Below are 22578 nucleotides of genomic sequence, written 5' to 3'. Positions count from 1 at the left end.
CCACCACACACCACTGTGAATAGTCTGGCTCTGCCTTCTCAATAACATCCCTGCAGGTAGGGGCAGGTGGCTATGAGGTCCTCAAAGCAATCTCCTCTCCAGACTGAACAAGCCCCAGTCCCTCAATATCTCCTCACAGAGTGAGTGCTCCAGCCCTTGATCATCCTGGTAGTCCTTCCCTGCACTTGCTCCCATCTATCTGTACCTTTCTTGGACTGGCGGGGGCTCAAGACTGGACTCAACACTCCAGAAGTAGTGTAACTAGTGCTGGGTAGAGGGGGATAATCACTTCCCTAGATCTACTGGTCATGCTCCTGAGAGCTGGTGGCCTTCTCTGTGGCCAGGGCGCTCTGCTGTCTCACATTCAGCTCACTGCCCACCTGCCTTTTTGCAGACCTGCTCCCCAACCCATCTGCCCCAGCCTCTATCGCTTCAAAGGGCTCTTTCTTCCCAGGCACAGGACATGGCAGCTGTCCTTGCTGAATTTCGTAAGGTTTCTGTCAGCCCATTCCTGCAGTCTCTTCAGGTCCCTCAGGATGGTGGCCCTGCCCTCAATCATATCGACTGGTGTCCCCTATTTGGTGTCACCTGCAAACTTCACAAGTGTGTGAACACTTCTTCTGCTCATTGATCTATTAAACAGGACCTGTCCCAGGACAGACCTTTGCAGTACCGCACTTCTTACTGGCCTCTAGCTAGAGTAACCAGGATCATCAAGAGCTGCCTTGAGATGCATTCAGTGCCATGAAATCATCTCTGTGTTATCTGAGTTATGGGCTAGCAGGTCCTGGTATAAGTTAGGACAGCTGAAGGCCACCAGGATACTAAGACAACATAAGGGGATAACAGAAGTACTTCAGTCATGCCTCATTCTCCTTATGCAGGCTTGTTGCACTGACTTTAGGGGAGGTAACTTATGACTTGCTCATGTCAGGGTGGTTCCGCTGTCACCAGACCATCCCCCTCTATCGTCCCAGCCCAAGCAACCACCATGACTTCCAGACCAAGACAGTGACTTTTGTTTGCATTCCAAGAACTTAGATCCTATAGCTGAGGTTAAAAGAAAGCATTATTGTCGTGTTCACAGAGACAGGAAAAGTTCTGCAAGAAGCATTTGGAAAGAGGACAAATGTTTCAAAGGCCCCATCTCTCAGCTGCTAATAAGTTAAGGCACCCTCATCCCCCTGCCTTACACTTTGCAAAGCCCTTCTAAATGCTTTGGCCATTACAGACTAAACACATTGGGAAGCATAGTCGTTTATCAACATGTGTGAGACTAACATTGGAGGCTGTTCAAAAGAACATTGTACTATTCACTCAGACCCAAAGATAAAAATTACTAAATACATATTTTATAAAAATGTTTCTGGAAGTAATTTCAGCCTAATGAGTCAAAGGCAAAACCATGTGTAAACTAATAAATTGCATGGGGAACAATTAATACTTAAGTTTGCCTAAAAAGATGACATTTGTGTTTCTACCTAGTCTCTTGAGGCTTGCAAGTTAGCAACACATTGAAAAAGGAAGGACAGGTTGGATCTGAAACTTTTTCTACTTTCAAATGTGGCTTTTCCCTGCTTCCTAAGGAAATAAGGCTTGTGTGATTGTAGGGACTCTATATAGCATGCCCATGTATGCATTTGTGTCTGTTCTCCCCTAACAACTTCTGAACACGCTGTCAGACTTGGATAAGGGATAAATGAATGCCAAAGACTCTTGACTTCCTACCAGTTTTATGAAAATAAGGGGCCAGACAAAAACAGAGAAACCATTAGCACCCTGACTCAAGGAAAAGCTTGTTATCTCACCCCTTTTTAGATATCAAGACAATCCAGATGGGACACAGACGTTGGAAGCCAGACCTCCACAGCTCTGCTGCTTGCAGGACCACTTGTTATCAGTTGCTACATGACTGTTCTAGTCTGCAGAGTATGTGTAACAAGACAGATCTACTCCCCCAGGGCCCTCAGCTTCACGTCTGCATTATATACTATTAGTGCAGCCCTTAGCACACTGTGCCCATTGTACTAGGCACTGAGGAAACATATAGCAGAGAAGACCTTTAATGTTTAGTAAGTCAGGGGGCAAAGGGCACACACTGTATTTGCAGCACATCATTTGTACCACTGAAAATGCCCCTCTAATAAAAGATGAAAAGACCTCTCTGCATTACATCTAAAAAGGTTCTTTTTCCATTAGTCACAGGCTAAAATCTGCAGCTTACATTTCCAACCTCAGATCTGCCAAGTTGTTTCCCAAGGTGAAATGTGTAGAGGATTGTGAGTTTTTGAGTTTCATTAAAAATGTAGAAGGCAGTCGAATAGACATTTCTGGATCTTTGCCAGCTACCCCAGAAGAGCCCCCTTTCCCCCAGTGTAAAAAGAGTGTAAAGAAATGCCAGAATGCTTACCTGCATAGGATGAGACAGGGGAGATCTGTAGGGGGTACAGCTGGCTCATGCTGAGGGGCTGTTCGTCGCTTTCTGTTGTCACCTCTACTACCTGGCAAACATCAGGAGGATTGGCAACTATCACCTGCTCCTCACTGCTGCCATCAAGGTGCGGCTGTCCTACAACTTGGGGTTAGAAATAAAAAATTTATTAGTCATAACACCTCAGCCCTGCTGGATCTCCAACAGCCTGTCCTTGGAGCCTGCTTGGTATTTGACTGAGTCTTCAATACTGTCTCAGCACTTTCTTCCACACCCACCACCTGCTTTCGGTGGGACTTCTAAAGGAACTGTGATTTATTTGGTTTCCATCACCTTCAGAGACATTTTTTTCCTCACTTGTGACAACTGAAAATGCCTAACTCTCCCCTGTTTCTCACAAGTAACATCCTTGAGCCCTCCCTGACATACCAGCTGTCCAGAGGCTTTCCGAGGGAAAACCACTGCCATGCTCCTCCACACAGAAATGTGGTCTCACCAGGACATACGGACCACAGCAATCTCTCCTAATCTGAGAAAGCATCCTTACCCAGCAAGCTGCCAACATCCCATGGCCTCTGGATGCTCTCATGCACATGAGGTACCAGAAGACCAGAATTGGCATGCAGAAAACTGGCCACGTGGTCATGTAAAACATGGTGGGACTCTGATTTATACACGACATGAATCTGTGGAAAATTTCTCCTCCGACTAGACGCTTATTCTCACTGTTCCTTGTAATGTCATTGATGGTATGCAGAAAACCACAGTTGTACCTGTAGTCTGTGATCCCCATGGTCTGTGACAGAAAGCTACAATCTGGTTAGTTATTAACAGAGGGTTTTCCTATTGCTCTAGACATGTGATATTTAATACCAAAGGAACATTATTTATTTCTACAAAGTGAAGGCACCATGGATGCTTTGCAACTGTCATGAAATGCTTTGCAGACATCAATTGCACTACACAACACCCTTTTGAAACAGGGAAATAAACCAAGGTACCAGGAAGTTACTGAGCAAAGGAAAAGTATGGTGAAAGCCAAAATCTCACTCCTCTGGAGCTGCTTGAGACAGCTCCCTCTGTCTTGTACAATTCCCCTATCGATCCCAGCAGTATGAACACATGACAACTGCATTTATCCAGCATGGAGTGAAAGCCACTAGCTAGATGGGAAGAGCACCCAGGGATGGAGTTGTCTTAGAGGGATAGCTAACCTGAATCCACAGGTGTCCAAGAGAAAGGGAAGAACTATAGATATTTTTACTGGAACATAAAGGAACAATCTTCATATGGACAAATTCTGTACAAACGTGGTACTGTGTTGTTAGAAATTCAGACAGTACATTTTTTTCTAGACCCATGATGGGAAAAACATGTAGGCAATGAAAGACAGTAGATCTTGAAATTCTTCTGTTAAGTGACCTAAGTACTCTAATTATTAAGTTTAAAAAAGGCAAAAGATAGCATCTATTGCTGGATGAACTAAGATAAATATACATGAATGCACATGTATATATACACAATCCATTCCTGTCTTCTATCTTTAGACAAGGCTAGAACACAACTTTTTGAAAAAGAAAAGTGACAGGTTTTTCTCTCAGGGAAAAGCTGCATATCATTTTGCTTTGTGAAGAGCCAGATAACCACTGGAAAATCCCCCAAACCTAGATGTGTATTTTATGAGACAATTCCAGCATAAAGAAAATTACATACATTCTGGATAGTCTTTTTTTTTTTTCAGTTGAATCACTACAATTATAAGATTTCATTCCAGATATTTCATTTCAACGGTATTTCACCTTTCCTGGTTCTGAAACAAGTAGCTTTTTATTGAGTGGCGGGGGGGTGGGGGGCAAGAACACACACAACAGAGTTAATTTTTATCTGGGAGAAACCAGTATTGTGCAACCCTGTCAGGGTACAAGCAGGCCATCTGCAGTGTTTTATCTCTCTCCTTAATACCTGATGAATTCTTTCCCACCCTGAGAGATTAACTTGCACAGCAAAAATTACTGCTTAGTTGGGCAATATGCCACAAATTTCCCGCGAGCTGCACGTATGTCAGCAACACTGAAGGTGCCGTTTGTCTTTCCTCCCCTCCAGCTGACTTCCCTCCTTCCTGCAGAAAAGATCTATTTTACTGTTTTCCCCCACTTTACATTACAATCCTGCTTGCAGTTCTAAATAAGGACTTCTCTCTCCAGTCTGAATAAGCAGCACATTTCACAAGCCATTAATTAAACAACACTGGATGAGATACCCACCCGAGCCTTGCTGTCCTACCCCTGAAAATGGATTCTGTGAGTCCAGAGAAAAAATAAAGCCCTTAAGGTGCAAATTCAGTCTGTTCCTCTGAACCTCTTACTTGGTTACCACGACAGACCTTTGACGATTCTTAGATGTTGATGTTGCAACTATGGGTCCTATCCTGTAAATTATTGAGATCTTCTAATGTGCAACATGCATTCACCTCATCATAACCTCAAACAGGAGTTCAGGATACACTGCACTGTAGAAAACTGAGATGTTTGCAGCAAAATTACCCTCTTTGAGGATTTTGGGGACATTCCAAAGACTGCTGTTAATTGATCTCTGTTTGACTTTAAGACTGTAAAACAAAGCAAAAGTGGATGAAGCTTCTTTCCCTGGACTGCATATTGGCCTTGGGGTGTTTCAGATTTGTTTATGAGTCAGTCAGTAAACAGGAAGCATTAATAGCACTACAGTGCTATTCCTTCAAGTTATAAAACCCTCTGTAATAGTAGGAGCAACAATCATGTTCTAACACTCTTACAAAGCAACAGCTGGTTAAATGGACTGCCATAAAAAGAGGAAAAAATACTAACAGACTCCTCAGCCACAGAAGTACTTGAGGAGAATGACTATGCAAAGCCCTGCATAGTGTCACTGCACGTAATTTCTGCCATCTCTCCCAGCAGAAGACTAACGTATCTTTCAAACACTTTTTCATCATATATAAAAGTGGAATTCTAGACAAAATGGTATATGGGTCACATTTCTAAGAGCCCTTGCTGCAGTGACAACCTCAGCCAAAAAAGAGCTGTCAAAAACCAGCTCAATTATTCTGCCGAGAACCAATTATTCACATGCTGAGGTGACAGCTAATTCCTAATGTACCAGTTTCTTCACTGATCCTTGTTGTTAACTCAGTGATGTTAAGAACAAACTGCTACTGAGATGCCAGTAAAAGGAACCAAGTTCCTCCATTTCATCTGCAGGTTTAAACTCCCAAATAAAATGGTATGCTATATAAACCTCTGCTCTGAGCAATGGGAAACTACCACCTGACTGCAGTTTAACTCCCATGTGACACTGGCTACAGTCTCCTCATAGCTGAGGACTACCCTCTGGAGTAAGTTCATGTCAGGAGAAGCCACCTGAGCATGTCTGTAAGTGCTTTACTCTCACAGGCACCACCACACTGCCACAGTGCTGCTTGCTGTCTCTGCAAGGTGGCGGGACTGAGCTGCAACCAGGACCTCACGTGGCTTGGGTTAGTGAAAAATGGGTCAACCTGACTGCAACCTTGGCGTTCTCTTAAGTGGAAAATGCTGATGGAAAGCTGAGTTTGGCAGAGTCAAAAGGTTTTTTGAAGTCACCTGTATGCTTAGCATATAAGAAAAGCATAGGAGTACTTACCTACAAAGTTCACTGTACTGTCAACTTCATTTTTTATAGTGGAGGACAGGAAATAGTCAGAAGTGACATCATTTAGCCCATTAATCCCAAAAGATGATTCAACTGGCTCTTGCTAGAATGAAAACAGTACAGTTGGGTCAGGTTTGATTTATTTTAGGAGCCTGGACTGAGTTCATCTCTTTGATCTGAGACTGTAATAAATCATATTGCTTCTGCCTGCCATATACACCCTGCTCTCTGCTAGACACGATCTTAGAGTGAATATTTTGATTCTCTGAGAAGAAGCCAGAGTCTACTCCATTTCCAAATCTTTTGCTTTGAAACAAAAGCTATTTTTAATTTTCAGATTTAGAGTGAGCCTTCAGAGACCAAAAAATTAGTCTGCTATTTACTAGAGATTAACATTTGGAACAAACAAGGAAGAAACACTGATTTAAAACGGTACTCTATTTAATATTCATCCTCATTCCCTTCCAAACATGCTGTATGCCTTAGCGCTCTCTGAAAGAAGCCTTAGCTTCTGTACAGCAATTACTAAATTCTAGCTTTAATTTTTCTCTGCAGCAAGCCTGAAAGCGAACCGAAGTGTTTACACTAAATACAGCCTTTAGATCACATCATAAACATTACCACAGGGCAATAGCGTTGGGAAAACACCACCTGTTCTACATAGACTGAGCTTTCCACAAGATGCATCTCTCTAGGTCTGGTACACTCGAGTGGGAATCTAAAAAGCTCCCTTCAGAACAGACACCAAAAAGTTTAATTCCATAAACTCAGGATTTCTTTAAAAAGCTATAAACACATTTAAAGCATTATCTACAGGTCCAACCTCCTTCCTGGTATTGGCTCCCTTACAGGGTTATTGGTTTCAAAGTCTAAAGTCTTCTGCTCCTACTCTGGGCTGGCCATGCCAGCCCTGTGAGAGAAGTTCTACCTCACTGCTGACCCAGAGACATCTGCAGAGAGGTGCAGAGCTGCCAGTTGGATTTGATGTCACCCCATGCCCATTTTCACTGCTCTAAAGCATTTCAGCAAGGGCAAGGTGAGCCTTAAGACTTGTGGCGCCAGCCCTTCACAGTACTAACTGTAGGAACTGTTATCATGGGGACAAAAACTACCTGTCACACTGTCGCCATTTTTTTGTGGATGACATATGCTATGATTGTGATCCACTCAAAGAGACCTGTCACTTCCACACCTTCTTAGCCATTAAACAAGGCAAACATGCACCCTGTCCCAAGACCCCTGTGTACATCAGAAGGGTGCAAAGTTAGTGTTAATGGCCTTTGATGAGCTGCACTGGTTGTGTCAACCCACAGGTCAAAGACCTGGAGAGCTGGAAAAGACAAAATTAGCTGCTATTGATCCATTGAGGATCATGACTGCAGAGACAGATTAGGGCTACACACTGGAGCCCTGAGCTTCTGGTGTTGTGCAGTGCCTCAGCAAATACAGAAGCCCCCATGGTAACGCTGCACACACAGCACCTTGCTCAGCTTTACTGAGGCTTGGTTACAGAGAATTTTATTTAGTAGCCTCTCTTGAGCTGCAGAAACAAATATGCATCATGGAACTCGGGTGATGGTGCCAGATCCACAAAGGGCCTTGGACACTGGCACACTTGGTGTTAACTCACCTAAATTTTCAGTGTCCAGACGTCTAAGCCTAAGCTAAATGCATGGGGAAAGGTGTCACTTAGATTTAAAAAATGTCTCAACAGGGAGCTGCATGCATAGTCAAAAGGTTACATCTAGGATAAGGTAGAAATAAAGCCTCAGGCAGGCAGTTCAGTCCTTTCTTTCAAATGAAAGAGCCTATTTTTATCCAGGCTACTCAGACACTTACGGCTTCCTCCCATTGCTGAGAATTCATTTTCTAATGGAGAGACTCCGTTTGCCCAAAAGCCCAGTGGTAGGAGACCTATCTGCAAGGTGGGAGACCTGCTTGCAGTCCCCCTTGCCTAGAGCAGAGCAGGTATTTGCTAAGGCCAAGGTCTCTCACATTCATGGGGACAAGCAGTGAATGCCCCGAGCACTCAGCAAGGTCTGGCAGGGCTCTTCACCCCCACCAGCAGTTGCTATGGGTGCCCACAGGGTCCAGCAGTGGGAGGGCTCAATGTGAGACTCTTGGTACACTGAAGTCCCTTCGTAGATCTGCAATCAGACCCTCAGCTGCTTGCTCTGCTGATATTACCCCATTGCAGCTACCAGGCAGATCATGGAGCAGCCTCCCACTCACCTCCACTAAAGAGAGGATTTCAGGGTAACTGCAAGGCATTCAATGCAAAACACGCATCTCAGATCTCAGGAATTCACATCACCGAGCAAAGCAATTATAAGCAGCTTTCAATGCTCAGAAATGTGCATTTGCACTAATTCATCCAGCACCCTTCTCTGCTATTATACTCTTCAACATTCAATACTCAGTCTAAGACTGGAAGGAGCATCTATTTTAAAATCCAGGCATATCTGGAGGTCAGCTTGTGTATGCATTTGTCAGAATAAGGGGCAACAGACAGGAGTACTACCTGGCCCCAGCTCAAAGCCTATAAGAGCTAAGTGGCATAGTTGGTGGCTGATGAACCATATGCTTGTAGTAGTTATTGCTAGTAGGTGTATGTGCTGGAGGCATAGCCAATTCAGCTCACTGTCCTGGGATGCCTGGCCGCATGCTTCTGCACAGCTCAGGACAACTGAGCTGGAGGAAAATGCTCCCTGCCGGCACCTACTCCCAGGCATAACGCCACATGTACTAATCTGACAGACATCACTGGGACTCCCTCAGCAATGCCTATTTGTGAGATTAATATTAATGGACAGGATGGGATTGTTCAAGCACCTCTACAGCTTTTCAGGCATATAATATTTTAACTAAAAGACTGTGAAGGAGGGGAATGACAAAGTACTGCTGCCAGCTTTGGTAGGCACCACAGGCTGCTCTGTTCTGACCGAAGGAGTTTACTGACTCCCTCTGAACACAGGCTACCATCAGAGTCATGTTATAACAAGCACACACGGCTGCATGATCCAGATAGGATGGTTAAAAAGTGGTTACTTTAAGACAATTTAAAAATCACAGTATTCTGACATATAAGTCCACAAGTCACAACTTCCAGGACAGTGTCTGCCTTCCAAACCTGATTTCAATGGAGGAGTTTTCCCAGGCCTCTGGGTTCACCTGGCCCAGAGCATTCCCTGGCCAGTGGGTGCAGAACCTGCACCCAGGCGCGGGTGGCACAGCCCTTCACAAGCAAGCAGCAGGCAACTGAGCTGCCCTTCTGCTGCAGACATGGCTGCTACGTGCAACCCAAGAACACCAACGTTACTGAAGGCTGAAAGTCTGAAACCTTTGTGATTTGCTTTTTGAAAAAATCAAAGACGGATCAAATCCTGGTGGTGTGTAATACTGGCCACCTCATAGAAGCGCTTGGCAGAAGTGCGAAATCTAGGAAACACCATGCTTTGCAGGGAAAGCTAACATCAGTCTGGATCCATGCCCTGAACAAGCAGAAATCTCAAGCACTGACTGAGGAGCTTTACAACTGAGGTCCTTTAACTGACAAAACATGAGCAGAAGGTGCAGCTCTAACAGAACTTCTTGCCCTTGACTAAACAACAATGAATTTCCAATGCCTTACACACAGAAATTAATTGCTAACAAACGGTAACTCTGTTGTTCAGAAGCATTCCTTCCGTAACTACCATACTTCTACTTTCACAGACAAACAAATGGCAAATGTATTGCCGAGGCTGCCAGTTTTCCAACCTCCAGGCATTGTAACACAGGCCTATGTCAACTGATGACGTCAGTCAAGGCTCTAACAGCCTTCACTTTTTTAAAAAAAAACAACAAACATCGCATGTAACTGTAGCTACTTAACCAAACCACAAGCATGAGAGATTTGCAAATATCCACCACAATATACTATTGGGGCTATTAAAAAAAATTGCAACAGATTGTTTTCACAAGCTCTCACACTATTAAACAGCCACTTCTTACCTTAATTTGTTTGAATTTGTCATCCTTCTCGGACTTCATTTTTTTTCCTGCAACAACAGAAGGAAGATTTCTTAAAGTCCTGTGTGCCATGAGTTATCCTTACACTTTCTATATTCATCAACAAATAGCCCCAAAACATGCCTTAAAATGGTAGTACCTCCTAGGAAGGGAGAACACATTTTGCCTAATTTTAAACCCCCCTTAAGGCCAGGGCAGTCAAAAATTCACCTTGAACTCTCTGGCTTTCTGTTTTGTTATTTAAGGGCTACAAAAAAGAACCATGGTGAGACTGACGAAAACAATTGCAGTCAAAAAATCAAGGTGATAAATATGGAAGAGTGACAAACTAAGCAATAAATAAGGTCTGTTGAAAAAAAGAAGGGGGAGAAAAATATTCTTAAAGGGAAAAAAATCAAAATGTATGTCTCATCATATCCGTGACACTCTCACTGTAGCTATAGAAAAAGGGAGATTGTTCATCGATTTAACATGAAAAGAGACCACAATAAACTTCAGAAAATATTTTTCTGAACAGTTGCAACCTGAGGGGGGAAATATATATTATAATTCATGCAAAAGTGGATACACAATCATGCTGGAGTTGAGAATCCAGAAAACCACACAGCACATGACCCTCAGAATATGTCGTGTGCCTTGGCAGACCCCAGTGTTGCTGCCCCTGCTCTGACCTGACAAGACCCTGATGTGAAAGCTCAGACTTGCTGGTGCAATTTCAGCTCTACCCCACTGTTTGCACAGACGTGTCCCAGGAATTTCTCCCATCTGTACTACAAGATAGCACCGAGAATTAGAAATGTTAGCAGCCAAATTCTTTTGCTCTCACTCACACACAAATTTAACCATGTGCCACGCAGAAAGGGCATGTGGGAATATACACAGGGCCCAAAATATGTCAAGAGTTTTACTGTAACTGGACTAGCTGCAGAATCCTCTCCTGCAACAGCCCCCCATCTCCAGAATCTCAGCTTTCATGATGAACTTTTCTAGTTCCTACAGCTATGAAATGAATCTACCACAATGGGACAGGTTATGGTTCAGGGAAATATGCCTGAACATAAAAAATACACCATTGACAAGACACTGGAAACAGTTTCAAAGATAATGTGCTACCTTTTGCAGATTGATCTCCTGTCCATACTATGATTCTGCACCAAAAATGCCAGAGTTCATAATTTCCAAACACACTGACCTTAAACTGAAGATGTGCCTTTCACTTCTCAATTTAAGAAATAGCAAACTGAGCTACAGGTGAACTGAACTGGATTTTAGAGGAACACTGTGTGTTTGGTTTGCAGGTTATTTTTTGTCCAAAAATTCTAGACACTAGAGGATACCAGAGGACTAAGGAAGCCATTGTCTACTCCATAAACCAGTAACAAAGCCGTAAGGACATCAAGGAGTCATAAAGAAGCCTATGTTTCTACTCCATAAGAAACCAAATACCCATGAGATTGACATGGTGGTTAGGTCCTCTCCTGACAGGTGGGAGACCTAATCCCTAAAATTGCGGATTCAAACATAAGTTTCCGATTTCACCATTATCATGCTGTGGGGGCTGGTTTTTCATGGCCTAGTGTAGCTACGTAACTAACAAAGTGGTTTCACGGTTTAATGTTCTGAGCAGAGAGTGCAATGCTCCCACTCAGCTCAACAAAGCGCCAGTTTATTTCTACCCTTCCTTGAAAAAAGATACCAAAATGTCTGCCACCGTACTCTGAATGAGCCCTACTGAGTTAAATGCATTGTTTTCTAATATTCCCCTAATCATCTTCCTTGACTGAAGGAGACCTGGGACTACCATCTGAACACAACTCTATCAGCTTTAACAGAACACAATTTACACACATCACCAGTTTGGACACATTGCATCTTGTTGATCCTCTCTCCAAGTGGCTTTTTCTCATGACTGAATGTAGTCCATCTTCCACACAGCTATTGCTAAGTTCTGGGGAACATCTGGATAAAAACATCCAGCTTCACAGCAGAAGCAGAACCGGCACATTTTGTGGGCCCCAAAATAGTAACAAAGCCCCCAACACCATTTTCATATTGACAAACTCTCCCCTCTACCTTTTTTGGAAGGTCTTTCAGATAATGGCAGCATCCGGTATACCCTGAAGGCATTGTTTCCTTTCTTTATACTTTTGTCCTTCACTTCTTCTATGTCGGGCAGGGAGTTCATAGCACAACGGAAGTTTGCCTTCCACGTCTTTGGATCGGGTTTATCTACTCCTGACTGGTACTTTCCTAAGCAAGAAAAGAAAGTTAGGCACACACAACGTGCAATTGAAAACCTAAGGCGAATTAATAACACCGTAAGTTAACTTCAAGGTATCAGCCTTCGGTTCCCATGACAAGCATTCAAACATTAGCTGAGGTTGCAGGAGAGTGTTGTGATCTCATTCCCACGCACATTTCTAGAACACATGATGAACAGTTTCTGCTCAAGAAAGACCCAGGGCACTGCAGATCAGATGTGACTCCACAACAATGTGGAAAAGCTTGCACAGCATTTACCTTTATTATGTCTGGCTCAAATCAACAGAAAGGCATAAAAAGCCTAAGGGCCCAAGTCTACAAAGTGCTGACTGTGCTCTACTCCCGACAATTTTGAACCCAATCTTGTTAACGTTTAAATCAATTAAGTTTTACTGTGTTCCTCAATGCAAATGAGTTATGGTACTTCAATAAAGCTGGAAAGTATCACAGGCCTTGAAAAAAGCACTTATCCTCCCACAAATCTAGAAACTTAAATCCACTTTCTGTGTGAGTAAAAACAAAGACAAGAAAGAAGGAAAATGTAACTTTAAAAGGGAAAACAATGTGACAATCTGTCCTACAGGAGAGTTCCAATACCTGTGTGAATTGCCCAGTTTCTAAATAAGGGAGCATCTTTTTCAACATCCCACCCATGTCTTGCAGCATGCATCCAGGGAATCTGAAAAATCTTCTTCTCCTGGAAGGGAAAACAAACAGGAAATGCTGACACTGATTGACTTGAGGGATCCTCTGATGACTTTAAGTCACTTATTTAAAAGCAAGTTCCAGCATTGGCAAGTGTTATGGTTCCTTCTAACCCAGTGCTGCTGTCACTGAACTCAACAGGAAAATATCCACTGGCGTCACTGAAAGCAGAATACAGCCCTAAGTATATGAAATACTCAGAAGCCCCTTCACGGACGATGAGCCTGGCAGCTTTCCAAGCTGACACATGGATAAAACATGCAGTGCTACACATTTCTAAACATTCAAATGAAGGCTAGTTTTGGCAGCACAGACACTTTTATGATTAGAAAAATTGGGTATTAAACTAAACAACCCTAGGAACAGAGCAAATTCAAGGGATTTAGAATTTCAGCCAGTAAAATACTAGCATGGTAAAGGAAAGGGATCTCTCAAATTTATATGCCAAGCAAATGGACATATGAATATACCAACAGTAGACATCTCTCCAGTGGGGATAAAAAATACAAGACACCCATGTGAAGGGGTGGCACTGAAGATAGTTGAATGTATTTTAGTTTAGAAACTTTAGGCCAAAGAGAAGTGCATTTAAAGCAATCCAAAGGAAGGCATTTTTAAAATTATTTTTTTAACACACAACATGTAGTTAAACGAGGGTATGCCTTATGTGGCAGAAGTATAAACTGATTCCCAAAGGGATCAGAAAAACTCATGGAAGGCAGTACTCTGGTGACTATTAAAGATCATAGTTTTGGGATGCAGCTCAAGCTCTGGAAGCCCAATGGCCTTCAGAACTTGGACAGCATGTTCTCTATACTCCTTCCACAAGCACTTAGCACATAGGATACTGGGCCAGATGGATGCTGTGTCAGATGTGCTTTTATGTCATACAACACGGGAACAAATTCCTATGTGCTGATGACCTACAGGGCTGCTTCAGAACTCTTCACGCTCATTTCTGCAAAGCCATACAAAAGGAGTTTGTTCCAGAACACCTGTTTTTTCTCCCCTATTGGGGGAAATACATCTTATCTGGCTTCACATGAAGACATCTTGCACTATAAACACTGCCACTATACATTTAGATCCACTTCTCAGTCTGTGAAGAGAAAAGCACTTCCAGGGCAAAATGCACCCTCCTCCTGAGGTGGCCACCCGTGCTACATCAACTGAATTACACCCTAAAAGAGCCTATTTCCCTCCATTGACTACAAACAACTCTAGACAGGCAGCTCCCATTTAAATGACTGCATTGTAGATGTCTGCAGTCGGGTGAGATAAATTCTTTGCCCTTTCCCCTTCCTCCAATAACCATTTTTCTTCCTTGTCTGTCTGGTTAACGTTTCACTACTGTCAAGGTTAGGTTTATTTCCCTTCCTTACCATGTGATCTTTTCTTTTTTGAGCCTGCATTTTGTATCGTCCTTCAACTCTTGTCTTCAATCCTTTCTCTCATTTACATTCATTCACTTGTTCCGAATTGCATTCTTCCCTTCTCACTTGGCTTCATCTTTAATTTTGGTGAAAGCACAGATTTAACACATTCCTCATTCCCCTTCAAACCCTCACACTCTCATCCTTCCTCTTAATCTATTCCCATCACTTCTCTCACGTGCCTTTTGCTTCCTTATTCTTCCCCCTCTATGTAGTTAAATCATCCTACAGAGATGCTCTCCTTTTTCCCCAAGTAGAAGTGGTCTAAAGAAAGCCTCAACCCCACTATCCTGTGGTCCACAGCACTATTGTATTCATCAGAGCTAGAAAAAGCTTCCTTGCCTCTACTCTCCCATAGACTACAATGAGCATGGAAAAAAATTCTTACTTCCATAGAAAAAAATTTCTGTCAACAAGAACTTTAAGAATTGACCAGATTAAAAAGTCATCTCACGCTTAGTAATGGGGAGAGGTTTGAACAATGCTACACAACGCTACGGAGGTTATACCACAGATTTCATATTCCATATAATTCAGAAAGTTCTACAGGAACTAGCAGACTGAACAAGACTCCAGACACAGCATCCTGTCATCATCAGCCATACTCACTGCTTCAAAGGAAGGTGCCAGGACACTCTCAACAGCCGTCTCAGTGTTCATTATAGTGTTTCTGTTCATTACAGAAAGTTCTTTCCAATCCCAGATGACTTGAAGCACACAGACTTATAGCAAATTATAATTTAAATAAAAAAAATCACTGAATCCATGTATTATAATTTTATAATACATATGTAATTTTACATACCTATATAGAAACTACAGATTTTCTCATCAACTATCAAATATCTAATCTTCTCTGAAATCCCACAAGACTGCTGCTTGCAGCAATACCATGTGGGTTTGTGTTCTGCTCTAGTTTATCTAGATGCCTTCTATTTAAATACTAATTTTTGATTTCACACATTATCAAACATTTACCTATATCCTTCTTCAGTCAATGTTCCCTAATAATGATCTTAATAAGAATAGGCTCATCAGTGCTTTCCCCTAGACTTGGAAAACCATGTGCTGTCCGGTACAGCACTCCATCACTGGATATTTGTGTAGGAGTCTTCTGCTGCTATTAAAAAATGAGCCTCACCTAAGGTCAAAAGCACAATCCACAAAACTTTTGCAGCATAACAGGAATTGTGAACAAACTCCAGTGGGGACATCAAAAGGGAAAAGGTGTCACATTCTTAGAAATCAGAAGAGGAAAATAGTATCGAATGCTTGTAACCCTAGCATTGCAAAATGCTTCAGGCAGGTGAACGAGCATGCAATCACATATTAGCTAGAAAGTCATAGGACAAATTACAAATAGCAGCATCTGTCTGGAGGGTAATACTCCAAGTATTCATAAAAGCAGCAGGTTACCTCTCGACTCCTGTTACAGCTACTCTGAATGTTTACACTCTAATTTCCTTTTCCAGACCCATGAGGGACACTGACCTCTCATTATCCCCCTCCTCACACCACCTCTGCCCTCTACTGAACTATGTAATTTCCTTCACACCTCCCAGTTTTGTCTCTCTGGGAAGGTAAAGAAATTCCTTCCTCCCTCATGTCATTCAGCAGGATAACATTTTCACCAGGGAGGTACACAAGTATTTATTTTTTAAGCCCTATAGAGAAGGGTCTCTTCTGGAGGGGAACACAAAGCAGGCCTAATAATGTGATCAACTGACAGTAGGGGAAGGAATTACGTTAAGTCAGCTGTACCTGATTTGTCATTTTTAACCAAGAGAGGTTTAATTCCTTTCTCAGTCTGGAAAAATTCCCCAAGAAGAGACAGTCAATGACAAACTCAGAATGGTAATTGTTTCTTTAGTATGTAAATCTTAGTTCCTTAAAAGCAAAAGTGCATGCACACACACACACATGCACACACCCACACAGGAGTGCCACTCTCTTGCTAATCTGACCCACCTTCCTTTTCTGTACTGTGAACTTGCCTTTACCAAACTCTGATTAAAATACACAAATCCCAAAATCCTACATCCTCCAGAGTCAATTCCGTGGGTACAGAATGGGCTGTGATTCCAATGACACTATCATTGATTCCATGCATGGCTTTGTTTACGGTCAGGATTTACAGCAAGAACAGAAATATTTTTGGTTTAATGATTCATTGTTGGAATGAATGTTTAAACATTTTTAAACAGAAATGCTCAGAAGTGCAATGTTGAGTACAATAAAGGCAACCCAGAATGATGCCAAATCACAGGGCAGAAGTGGGGAATCAGCGTTTAATAAACCTCAAGGCAGGCCACTTAGCCTGGTATCCTCTTTCTAGTAGAAGCCAGAGCTTTGTTTTAGAAAAAAAAAAAAAATTACAATACTTTATTTGTGAGACAAGCCTTGGTCAATATAGAATATTCTAAGGACAAAATCTCCTACCGACTCTTGCATGCAAACAGTTTACGCCAGAAGCACAAGGCAGAAACCACTGCAACAACACAATCAGAGGGCTGCAAACACTGAACAACATGACACACATTGCAAACTGCCTTTATGGGCTGGTGGGCTAAACTTGGAAAAATGAAGCCCTTAGCACAGTGGCAGCATTTTCACACTGCAGAGCAAGGGAGGCAAGTACAATCCTGGAGTGTACCAAAAAAGGTTACATGAACATAACGTAGAGATGACAACATTCTATTTAAGAGTAATATGCTCAAATCTGAAATACTGTGCCCTACTAAGTGCAGAGAAATTATTTCGGGATTGGGCAGGAATGCCCAGCAAAGAACAGCAGAGATCGACTGTCAGCAGGAGAGAACTGACACCAAGGTAGAGATACTCAAGGAGAAGAATCCATAGGGACCTGAACATGGGACTCAAATTACAAAGACAACAGTAAAAACTGGTCTCTTCCTCCTCTTCAGCTGTGACCCCATTATGCAAGAACAAGGACCTACTCAAATTCACAGGGCAGCTAACTAGGGAATGGATAAAGCAATATTTATTTACCCAGCCACGGCATTTGAGAGTCGCTGATGCAGGAAGTTCCTGAGAAGCAAAATTTGTAGCTGAAATTTAAAGGGCTCCTGATAATTTTATAGTCACAAGCATTTCTAGCTTTGAAAGCTGAAATGAAAAGTAGTAATCTTAATTGCCATTCTTCAGCTCTAAAAATGAACACCTGAGCACCACAACTACTACTATAGGGAGGATACCAGACTAACTGGGTTAGTGTTTTAACCAGAGTGGCAGCTCCTGTTTCTGCACCTGATTTTGTGCATTTCCACCCATTCGGATAATAAAGTAGACTCTGTAGCCAGAACTCCTTCATGCTTTTCAGTGTGGTGAATTACTCTCCTGCATACTGCAGAATGCATGCAGTATTTCCAGGGTTTATTACTGTTCAAAGTCTCAAATACACTCCTTGGTTTTATTGAGCCAATTAAAAAAAATCAAATTGGGCACTGACATTTTGGAGCCCATGCTTGTGCTCTCAAAGTGTCTCGATCTCTCAGTAAGAGCTCAGGACCAGGAATATTAGGTTTGGGTCTGACAGGGGAAAAGTTCCCCCATTTTCTCCCAGGTTGAAAAGTATAAGAAGTCATGCAAGTCTGAAAGAGGAGATCGTTGCTTCAACCCAGAGTCTAACACAGACTACAGCCTTCCCCCTCAGGAGAGCGTTTTGTTCACATCCCTCTGACGCTGCTTGGTGAGCAATCTGTTCCCAGCTTAAAAAAAACCCTAGCGGAGTCTCCAGAAATGCTCACTTCAACAACAAAGAGTTGGAAAATGCTTTCAAAGGAGCCACAGATCCACAGGCCAAAGCAGGACGCCTCAGATCTGGCAGGAGAGGCAGGAGGAACAGGTTCAGCAGGAAGCATTCAGCTTTGCCCTTCCTCCCCATGTCACCCCTTTGAGAACAAGGAATGAGCTGATTTACCTATTCAAACCTCAGCCACTGCTATAAAGTCCCTCTTGACCAAACGTACACACACACATACGTGCACCCCCCTTACCTTATTTAGCCATTTCAGCCCTGGTATCCTGTTAGAGTTGATTTGCTCTTCCAGCCAGGGGCGCATCCGCATCCTTTCGACAGGCATTGTCACCCACCCAGGAAGGAGCTGCAGAGAACAAGGGATGAGGTTACTTGTTTTCCAGACAGAACACCCAGGCAGCTCCACATCTCTGCACAGTACAGAGATTAAAGCTTTGCAGGCATCAAACAATTATAACAGTGACTTTGGATCTGTGTGGGAGCCTTCCCTAAGAGCAACTGAGATAATAAAGCCTTCTCTATGGCAGAAAACTCTTCTGGTACACTTGGATTAGGAAAACCTTCACCTGAAGAAGACACATCATATCAGCAAAAGCTTGTCTGCTGATATAGGTGGGATACAGAGCCCACGAAGAAAAACAGTTATGCTCCTGAAGAGACCTCTTTTTGGCCCACGTACCTGCATTTGCACAAGACTTTTTTGGAAAAAAAAATAAAAAACCTACCCAAAAAAATTCACATGCAGAAGGCATCACTGTACTAGCTAAAATGATGCACCTGCTAATAAGAGTGCTTTCAAATGGCTGTTTCTGTCCCATAAACTTGACTAAAATTATGAAAAATACATTTTACATCACAGCAATTTATCAGACCACTTTGGTTCTGGCTGAGTAGTTTGACCCCCTCCCTTCAGCTTTCTCTGATCAACTCAATCACTGATTTTTTAGCTGCTATTTTACATTTCGATATTGCTTAGCTCAGAAGTGAGCGCTTTACAGCCCCCTCAGCTGCACCACACCACATTATATTATTCAGTTAAGACTCAAACTGACTTTTTCTCTCTCTCTCTCTCTCTCTCTCTCACATACACACACACGTGACCCTGATGCCACTTCCCTGTTTAGAGCTGTAAATTATTGACACAAGAGTCCAAAGTCTTGAACCCGAGGCAGAAAATTTTAAAAACATTAACCTATCTCAGGCACTGCTCTAAAAGCGCCAATCGGTATTAGACACATGTTAAAGCACCACATTAAACTCCTGTTAAGCAGCCTGCAACCCATCATTTCCACATTCAAGTACTTGCATTTAGGCTGCTGCTTCTCCTCTCCCTCTCTGCACCAGGCTCAGCTCCTTCCTCTCTCCTTTGTTCTTCACATCTGTGTTCTCTGCATCATTCTTAACTTCTCTGCTCCGCTATTCTTGTCACCTTTGATCTTAAAAAAAAAAAAAAGGAGAGGAAAAAAATGAGTAGGCCACATATTTGAAAGCACACAGCAATGACACAAATGTAAATGCGTTTGTTCTTGCTTCCTATGGGAGTACAGGCATCAGACAGACTAACAATTAGGCAGTACCAAGCCCACACCCAGCATAAGAGGAAGAAAAACGTTCAAAGTTTCCTCTCATTGCTCTGAGGACATGTATTTCCTGAAACTAATAAGGAATTAAAACCTGAGTGCAACAATAAGGCTCTTTGATGTGTTCAGAGAATTTACCAGCAGCCATGTTCACACTAATCTCTTAGCAAACATACTGGCATTTTATTCACTACTGTGTGGAGCTGGTCACTCACGCTTCAGCCGTAGCCTTTTCCAGTAACTATGAATTTCTAACATAGCTCAGAAAATGGCTGCAACTGCTCAGCTCCCTTTCAGGTTCATGTCAGGCATGAGAAAACAGCCAACCCCAGAACCCAACAGTGTCCAAGCCCTTGTGCAAATCCCTTCTCTCTGCAAGAGGGAAACTGTTCTCTGGGTGAGGGCGATGTGGGTGCAGCTTTTTCAGCCCCTGGGATGGTGGCGAGCAGCCAGTGATGCCGATGCAGCCCCCTCTGCTTGGCACCAACGATCCTCATCCAGGTTGCAGAGTGTGTACAGGAGATCTGTACCATCTTTACCTACTACATCTTGGGTCAAAGCTGAAAAATGCAAATGGCAATGTACTAAAAACATGAGCAAATTTTTATTTGTCTGTCAAGGAAGAAACAAGGAGATGCAACAATCATCTTAGATGCATTTCTTTGTAAGCCATCTTTAAGTATGCATGCACTTTGAGACAATTCCTGGAAACACTGCATCATCTTCAGCATTCAATGTATGAGTGCTCCCATTTAGCAGTGGGACTCATCTTGCCTTCTGGGTAATGAGCCCCTAAAACAAATTTCAAGCCCATCTGAATGAAAAAATTAGACAGAAGGCAGAAAAGTCATCTTGAAGGCAGCAGCAACGAATCCCATTTGGAACAGGCAACGCAGAAGAACAGACGCTGCCCTTGTGCAAAAGCAATGCATTTCAGGAGACGAGAAAGCTGCCAACGTTGCTACTACAAGGAAGCCTGTCTTGCCCAAAACAGCACAGTCAAACCAGTCGCCTCTTCCCTCCGACATCCCCAGTGGCTTCCCCAGCTGCTCCCTCGAAGATGCTGCGATGCTCATCTCCTTTTCGGTACCCTGGGACTCCTCTGGGATTAGCACCTGCAGCTGTCAGCACACACCTTCACACCCATCACCCACACAAAGGCAAATTAATCCAAGGTAATCAGAAAAGAGGTCTGGCTGTCGAGAAGGGAGGAGTGGCTCCCAAGATCTGTTTATCTGAAAGTAAAACCAAACCCAGCTAAAAATAACCAGCAATGATGTCCAGGTGGAGGGAACAATGGGCATCTTCTGGGAGAACGTCTTTCATAAAGGAGCAAGCACAGTATGCTTCTGCTCATCAAAACACACCCCATGCTCCTCTAAGAGCATGTGCTGCTGAAAATAAAGCCTGATGTCTTCAGAAGACACCCCCAGACCTGTCTGACTCAGGACAGCACTACCACAACAGTGCTAAAATGTGGGGTTTTTTGGCAGTTGCATGTCAACAACATCCTTGTGATGAAAATACCAAGTCAACTCTACCAAGTAATTGCCTATGAGAAATGAAGGTGCTGCATCTTCCTTCCAGAGCTGTCAAATGCATGACTTATTTCTGCAGAAAGAAACATCAACTTCTGTAGTGCCTTAAAAGTAGCCTCTGTCTGTTCCTAAGCACAATTAATGGGTGCTCTTGGGAACCTTATTCCGATGGCTCCAGGTGGGAGAACCTGAAGTCCATCCATCAGTGTGTAGCAGGACAATCACCTTCTGCTATTGTCATTCAAGTTTGTAAAGACCTTTGAGATTCTCCAAAATAGACAGCAAAGGCATGTAAAGTTTCAGAGGCCATCACCTAACATCAAACCAGCTTCACCCTCCATCAGAATACATTAATTATAAATGAAACCTACAAAGCCAGAAACTAAGGTGAGCCATACAAAACAGCAAGCATGCCAAGTTCCTTCGCTCCAGCCTCTCTCCACTGTTTACCCAGCAGAAAAGAAAAAGCAGAAACAGTCAATCCTTTTAAGGAGAATGAAACATCAACATTTATAATCTGAAGCAGGCTGTAAAACCGGGAGCACCTATGCAGCTATCTCCCATTCCTGATCAACGTTAACGTTGCACTTCCCCTGCACATTTACACATATAAGAAGCTACATGCATTTGTCTGTTTTTTGTAGCAGGACAAGTGGACTTTTACCAGTATTTTCAGAGCAGCCAAGGCATTTAGTCCCCAGCAGCTTCACCACCACCATGAGCTCCTGAGCTGTGGTGACCCACCCAATGGCCTAAGCAAACTGCTCCAGAAGCCTGGTTACCTTTCCAGCCTGAACCTTCATACTCAGGTCAACTGGGAGAAGAATGGCTTAATGCCTGCTGTGGGTCACTTGGCACAACCTTCCTCCACCTTGGAGAGAGCATGGATGGAGATGCCCAGGGAAGAGTAGTGGAGCTGGCTAGGGCTGCAGGGGGAAGGAGCAGCTCCAGCTACACCAGCAGCAAAGAAGCACCTCGCATTCCCCCCATCACCTCCACCCTTCAGTCCCATCCCAATTTTTACTGCACACTAATGCTACTCTTTTCATAGGCAGCTTTGTAAACAAGACCAGGGAACTTAGCAGGCTTACAAGCAACACCTCTTTCTGTAAGGCCTTTTTTGTCTGTTTGAACCCAGACCATAGGTCTTATCCTGCTAAAAGACATGTGT

The 22578-nt window shown here is 43.1% G+C and overlaps 1 protein-coding gene across 3 annotated transcripts in view; it reads right to left on the bottom strand.

Moving 5' to 3' along the window:
* IRF2 (interferon regulatory factor 2) overlaps positions 1–22578 on the bottom strand; it is a 43565-nt gene that overhangs the window by 5636 nt on the left and 15351 nt on the right. The window contains exons 2-9 of one of the 3 annotated variants that reach the window (XM_074822752.1): positions 19596–19725; positions 18528–18635; positions 14461–14587; positions 12971–13070; positions 12185–12361; positions 10094–10140; positions 6092–6203; positions 2411–2575 (exon numbers count right to left, since the gene is read on the bottom strand). In XM_074822752.1, the coding sequence (XP_074678853.1) occupies positions 2411–2575; positions 6092–6203; positions 10094–10140; positions 12185–12361; positions 12971–13070; positions 14461–14490 (631 nt within the window). In that variant the 5' untranslated portion in view covers positions 14491–14587; positions 18528–18635; positions 19596–19725. Of the gene's footprint in view, positions 1–2410; positions 2576–6091; positions 6204–10093; positions 10141–12184; positions 12362–12970; positions 13071–14460; positions 14588–18527; positions 18636–19591; positions 19726–22578 lie in introns of all 3 variants that reach the window. The other 2 variants (XM_074822750.1, XM_074822751.1) reach the window with 2 other exon arrangements.

The sequence above is a fragment of the Strix aluco genome, chromosome 4, assembly GCF_031877795.1.
Source record: "Strix aluco isolate bStrAlu1 chromosome 4, bStrAlu1.hap1, whole genome shotgun sequence".
Classification (NCBI taxonomy): domain Eukaryota; kingdom Metazoa; phylum Chordata; class Aves; order Strigiformes; family Strigidae; genus Strix; species Strix aluco.
This window is presented reverse-complemented; position numbering and strand designations above follow the sequence as displayed.